This window comes from Hipposideros armiger, unplaced genomic scaffold (genome assembly GCF_001890085.2).
Source record: "Hipposideros armiger isolate ML-2016 unplaced genomic scaffold, ASM189008v1 scaffold_176, whole genome shotgun sequence".
Lineage (NCBI taxonomy): Eukaryota > Metazoa > Chordata > Mammalia > Chiroptera > Hipposideridae > Hipposideros > Hipposideros armiger.
This window is the reverse complement of record NW_017731526.1, coordinates 2,333,701-2,340,307: the sequence shown is the minus strand read 5'-3', so window position 1 is coordinate 2,340,307 and position 6,607 is coordinate 2,333,701. Positions and strand designations below refer to the sequence as shown.

The window sequence follows — 6,607 nt, the reverse complement described above, 5'->3', positions numbered from 1 at the left end:
TATAACTGTAATTTTGCTACTGTTATGAATCATAATGTAAGTATCTTTTTGTTTTCCGATGGTCTTAGGCGACCCCTGTGGAAGGATCGTTCGACCCCCAAAGGGGTCGCAACCCACAGGTTGAGAACCACTGTGAAGGAAATGGCTCAGGGTTGGGGGTGTGGGTTCCCCTTTTTTCCCATTTTTAACACTTTTAGTTTCAGGGAAGGCTGCTGTTGGCAATACACTGGACAGTTAAAACTCTAATAGAAAACCCACAGTTTTCTCAAGAACAAGAGGACAAATTCTGGGACAACCTTAGTCTCTGGAAATTGAGAGGCAGAGAGAGAAAGAGTTCCAAATTCTGTTTGTCAACTGTATCAACATCTCTCTGGTTTACCCTAAGCCGCATATAGTAGGGCGTTCTTGAAGCCGACTAACTAAAGGTAAAAAGCACTGAGATTTAAGACATTGTCCAAGAGACAAGAGTTTGCAGTTTGAGTCCAACCAAGTTAAACACTTTCTGGAAAAAACATCAACAGACTAATATAACAAAATCCAGAGTCTCTATAATACAATATACACTATCCAAATAAAATTGCTCAGTATTACAGAGAACTTGGAAAATGTGGCCCATTCTTATGAGAAAAAACATAAAGGGGAACCAATCTCGAGGTGACACAGATGTTGCAATTAGCAAAGACCATAAAACAGATATCGAACTATGCTCAGTGATGTAAAGGACACCATGCTCACAAAGGCAGAAAAATGTCAATGGAGAAAAATAACCGAGTAAAAAATAAATGGAAATTTTAAAATTGAAAATAAAATACCTGAAATAAAATATTCACTGGATGGGCCTAACCAATAACAGGAAATTGGTAGCAAACTTGAACTATATCAACAGAAATTATCCATCTGATTAAAAGAGAGAAAAAAGATTAAATAAAAAACATAATAACCATGAGACCTGTGATGAAGTAGCAAAAGTTTTTTGAACATACTCGTACGTGTAATTTGAGTTCTATAAGAAGAGGAGAGACAAAGTTGGCAGAACATTTATTGGAAGAAATAGTGATTGAAAATTTCCCAAAATTTGCTAAAAAGCATAAGATTACAGATTCAAGAATCTCAGTAATCCCCAAGCAGGATAAATATAAAAATAACCATACATAGACACATTATATGTGCTAAAAAACAACAATAAAGAGAAAACGTTGAAAGCAGCCAAAGAAAAATGACAGATTGTATTCAGGAAAACAATGATTTAAGTGTCTGCTGACTTCTCATCAGAAATAGTGAAACAATATTTTTAAAGTGCTGGATAAAAAAGTCAATCCAGAATTCTATATCCAGAAAAAAACATGCTTCTATAATAAAGTTATTTAGATAAAAGGAAATCAAGAGAACTCCCAACCAGCAGGCCTATGCTACTAGTGATGATAGAAGAAATTATTTAGGTTGCAGGGGAATAGTACCAGACAAACTCAGAAATTCAGGAAGGAATGAAGAATAGTAGAAATGGCAGCTATGGTGGGCATAGCATATGCACTCAGAATCCCCTTAAAGGAATAACTTTTTGCTCTTACTACTAGGAGCACCATCAGCAGATGGCCTTCAGTTCTCAGCATCTTCAGAAATCAATTATTTTGCCCACAGTCAGGTCCTTCTTCAGGGTATCCCACATCCAATGGCTGATTGAGATTAGGGTACAAAGGCCCAGCCATGTTGATTCAGTGCAGGGCCTCTCTAAGGCCATTCTAAATCCACAGCTCCCCAGGGGGGTCAAATGAGGGTATCAAGGGTGTTGAGATTGCAGATAAACTTCTCCCTCTGCAACCTTGACCTTTCTTCCAAGTGTTTCTTCCAAGTGTCCTCCCTAATAAACATTCTCTACTCAAAACTCTGTTTCAGAGTCTGATTCCTGGAGAGACTGCAATCACATCAACTCAAAGGAACAGGTATTTTTAATGAAAATGGTTTGCTTCTAAAACTTTCCAGTCCTGTGTCTGATACTTTTCTATACCGCTTTCCTTAAACACAAATAAGATTTTGTTCTTAAGATGGTTTCTAGGTTTTTTGGACAGACAAGGCATACAAACTCTAGCTAAGAAAATTTCGAAATTGTTTGCTCAGCGTCAATGCATGAATAATGGTGTTTCTTCCTGGAAATAATTAGCTAATTGTGACTCTTACATGAGTTTGTTACACAGTCCAAAGCTATTTCATAACCACAGAACTGCTCCCTAATTCCAGTAAGGAGTTATCAAATGCTTGTCAGTGATAACAAGGAGGAAGAGGAAAAGTAGATCATTGGTTACTGAATGTTAATCACTGTACAGGTTGATTTTTCAGACACTACATAAAACTAAATGATAACTGAGTTATTTTATTAACGAACACCATTAACTGAAATACTCATGACCCCATTGGGAGGCAGCTTATCTACTGTGGAACTCTCTCATCTCTTTATTTCTATCTCAACTCATTAGTATCACTATCTCTAACTTCTCATCTTATTCCTCATTTCAGAAGAATTTCCCTCTTTTTATTTAAGGTTAAGAACTCCATTTATACCCCAGATTGTCTCCTTTCCCATCTCTTCTCAGATCTTGCTCTCTGTTATTGAGAGGAAAGATCATTATTGCTCCTCGGACCCAAATATAGAAATCTCTAGTGCCCTGTTCCACTATTTTTATCTCTTTGAGTACTCTCTTTGTTGGCTTCTCCACTCACAAACCACGGATTGTGCTATATGTCCAGGTACCTATAGGAGTTTTCCTGCTAGTTGTTCTCTCTCCCTGTACTGAATTTGACATCATCCTCTGCAAAGAAACCTCCCTTCTCAGCCACCAATGTCTCACAGCATAATCACAGGACTTTCTAAAATGGAAACTCAAGGGTAGGAGCTCTTGACTCCTGCTTCAAATATTTTACCAAGTGCCACTCCCACTGAAGGGGAAACAGCTGCCATGCTATTCTCCAAAAATATTGCTTTATTATATTATTTTCTCATTCACAAAACAACAGATAGCTCCTCAAGGCTTAATGCACAGAGTCCAAGTTCCTTCATTTAGCTATCAAGGACCCCCGAAATTCACCCTTATTTCCTCTAATCATATAACACACAATTCTGTTCCATCAAGCTAGAGTTCTTTCTCTCCCCAGACCACCTTGCCTTTGTTCACGCTGTACGTCCAGTTTATATCTCTGCCTTTCCCCATGGATCCAAACCTGTCATTCTATGCCCAGCTCAAGACCCATCTCTTCCATAAAGCCTTCAACAACTCCAACCCGCTGTAATTTTTCCCATTTTTGGATTTTTCCTAGATTTGTAGACAATTTGAAGACTGACTGATTTAAAATGTTCTCTTAAATTGTCACCTTTGCTTGATTTCCCTAATTTAGATTGCTAATAACTTTTAGGCACTATTCACATGTGCACTCACACATACCCCTTCCATACATACTTAGCGTTCTTAAAACTTTTTATTTATTTATTAATTGCTTAAGCATGGATGTACAGAGAAAACACACCTAAAAATTATTATAATATCTAAATTCACAACTATCACAACTAGAAAAGGAAGGTAGGGCAGAAATTAATGAGGACAAACCCCTTCTTTTTCACAATTGCTTTTAACTCCTTTTTTTTTATCTTTTGCAAACAGGCTGTAGCTACCAAATAGCTGTCTTGATTTTTATCTCCTCTTCTTGTTACTGTCTGCCCCCTAGTGGAAGATAATGATAAATGGTCAGATGAGCCCAAGAAAGAAAAAAAGTAGAGGATTCCGTTTCAGTAAACTCATAATCTCAATGTCAGTGACTGTTATAAAAGGTAGGATACTGATTGGAATAAAAAAAATATAATTTAAACCCACAAAAGAACTAGAAGATAATTGGCCAGAAAAAGGAGGAAGAAGTGGTGTGGAGTGAAAGGAATACAGAGAAAGGAGAGCAGGGTTGTGAGTTTGCCCTGCAGTGAATGAATTAGGATGTTTTAATTTTTCCCCTCAGGTATTTTCTGAATAAACTTTGTCTACCAACTACCACATTGCTGGAAGTCATGGGCAAATGAGCAAAGAGAAAAATAAATAGAATTTTTTTAAATGCTATGTTTTACGTTGAAGTCATTAGCTCCCTCACTCCTTTGTGAATTTATCTTGTATAATGAAGTGAGTTATTTCTGTTTGGCAGTAGTAACAACAATGCAGTACTAGTAGTAAAGACATAAATTCATGCCCCAAGTGTTTGCTTCTCATCTTTCTAAATGATTTCATGGTGAATTTATCATGCCAAATCACTGCCCATAAAGTCACCTGCTTTTATGTATCTTGATTCTAAACATTCAGATAACATTATATACAAACACAGGTTTCAGAGATTTGATATATGTAGTATCCCTTAGTTGTGTTTATAAATAGTTTTTAAATTCAAAACTTTATTAAAATTCAAAATTATCAATTATGTTTTAATCACTTTTTTGGAGTGAAATATTTACTTAATGTATAGTGAAAGACACTATTATATTAGTTTCAGGGGCACAAAATAGTGATTCAACATTTACATATCTTACAATATGTTCACCACATGAAGTGTAGTAACCGTCTGTCACCATGCAAAGTTATCATACTATATTGACTATATTATGTTTTAATCTTGATTTTTTTTTCCTTTACCGAAAAGTCATAGCGCAACTTGACATAGATGACTCCATGCCTACCTGGCTTCCCTGCCAAGTTGGGCCCTGCACAGTTTTCTGTAACAGCTTGCAACAAGACCTCAAAGATTCAGATCATATGATTTTTTTTAAATGAGTAGTCCCCTAAGTTTATAACCAAGTATTGGCTTAACATTTTTTTTTCAGTGGTATTATAAAGAGTGGTGCTGTTTAGTGAAAAGTATAGTGGCTAAATATTGAGGAAAATTGCCTATTCAAATGTTTAGTGATGCTTACAGATGTGACCGGGTGTGACTCTGCCATATACTAGTAGTGCTGAACAAATCATTTCACGGCTCTAAGCCTCAATTTCTACCTTTGTAAAATAAAGAAATGTCTGCCAGCCTGCTTCACTGAGTTGCTGTGCAGATCAAAGGAGAAAAGCATGTGAAAATTTTGCATAGAAAATACAGTCATACAGTATGGCTATTTTGTGTGTGCTCACCAGTAAGATTATCGTGTGGAAAACAGATTATTTTTCCAGGAACGCAGGCAATATGTTCAAGTCATTCACATGAGAAAAAAAAAAACTTTTATTCTTTCAATGACCAAATTATAAAATTTAAAACCAACTACATATTTCCTTGCCACTGCTCCCATCTACTAAAAGTGAAACCTGAAAACTCCCTCCCACATTGACTCCTACCAGCCTTCTATGGTGAAACCAGAACACCCCCACAATAGTCCAAATTCTCTACATCTTTAGCAACCTAGACGTTGAAGAGTGTGTCCTCTAGCACAGAAAGTGTCTTTTACAGCCTACACATCTTAAAAATAAATACAGACATACATCACAGAGGCACCGCTAAACTGTGAGTATATTATATTTTAACAAGCACCTGGTCACAGAAAGTGATAGAAAGCTATCAACTCTCCTAAGTTATACTGTTAACAATATTGACCTAAATGAATTGGGATCATTGTTTAAATTTTTTCATAAAGGGAGAAGAAGATAAAGAGAGCCCAGATGACTTGGATTGTTACTAGAAATTATGTAATTTATTCTGCTTCATTCAAAAAAGGGGGAGGAGGAAACAAGTGGGCAGTGAGGCAAATCATAGAGATGTGTGAGCTGACTGCAGTGGGGTACAAAGTACAAGAAGACAACGAGGAAAATCAGGATAATAAAGTGAAACAAGTCTGGGAGGACACCCCCCTCTCCCCCCCCATATCTATGATTGCATTTATCTCATATTGCTCCATAAGAAAGGAAAAGAAAGCTCAGGAAAAGCTGAGATTAGGTTTCTCACCAGTCATTCTCCTGTCACACTAAAGAGAATTCAAACTTACCAGGCACTAAGAAGACAGTCAAAATCAGTAGCAGCTGTAGATCAGAAGTTCTCCAAGTGCAGGGCATTTCTGTTTTCTTGTTTTCTGCCCTTCACTCAGTGCTTCTCCTCCACACAGGTATAAAAGGAGCTGTGGGCATGGTAAGGCTCTTTCTGGTGGACTTCTCCGGGCTGAATCCTCTTAACCCATCAGCAGCATGACACTCCTTCCGCCTAGCCCCTTCCTTCAACTTGATGTGTTTTAGCCTGGTTAGTAACTTGGAACAGAAGAAACTCTTCTCTGGAGCTTGACACAGCAACAGATTTCCTGTATGAAGCACTGAAGCAAAGACGGAGGAAGCGGAGTGATTGAGTTATCTTTCAGCTCATTGGTCCTTCTCTCACTTCTGCTGTACACAGATAGACTTTACAGAAAGGCATTGAAAGTGCCCAAGATAAATGGATTTGTCTCAATTTGGTTTAAAATGCAAACCAGGATATTTATCTATTTTTGGTTTATCCCTTTAAATTTCCTAGTCATGATAACTTTTAGAAGCTTTCTGCAGGCTGAAGAAAGAGGTGAACAGCCTCAGTAATAAGCTTGTAATAAAATATTGTCCCTTGAAAATTCTTGCATGAA

General features: G+C 37.1%; 1 protein-coding gene across 5 annotated transcripts in view; it reads right to left on the bottom strand.

Moving 5' to 3' along the window:
- The window catches only part of CD200R1 (CD200 receptor 1), a 36,653-nt gene extending 30,540 nt beyond the window's left edge, over window positions 1-6,113 (bottom strand). For all 5 annotated transcript variants that reach the window (XM_019652216.1, XM_019652218.1, XM_019652217.1 and 2 more), the window contains exon 1: window positions 5,990-6,113. In XM_019652216.1, coding sequence (XP_019507761.1) covers window positions 5,990-6,056 — 67 coding nt within the window. In that variant the 5' untranslated portion in view covers window positions 6,057-6,113. The remainder of the gene's footprint in view (window positions 1-5,989) is intronic.
- Window positions 6,114-6,607: the final 494 nt, after the last annotated feature.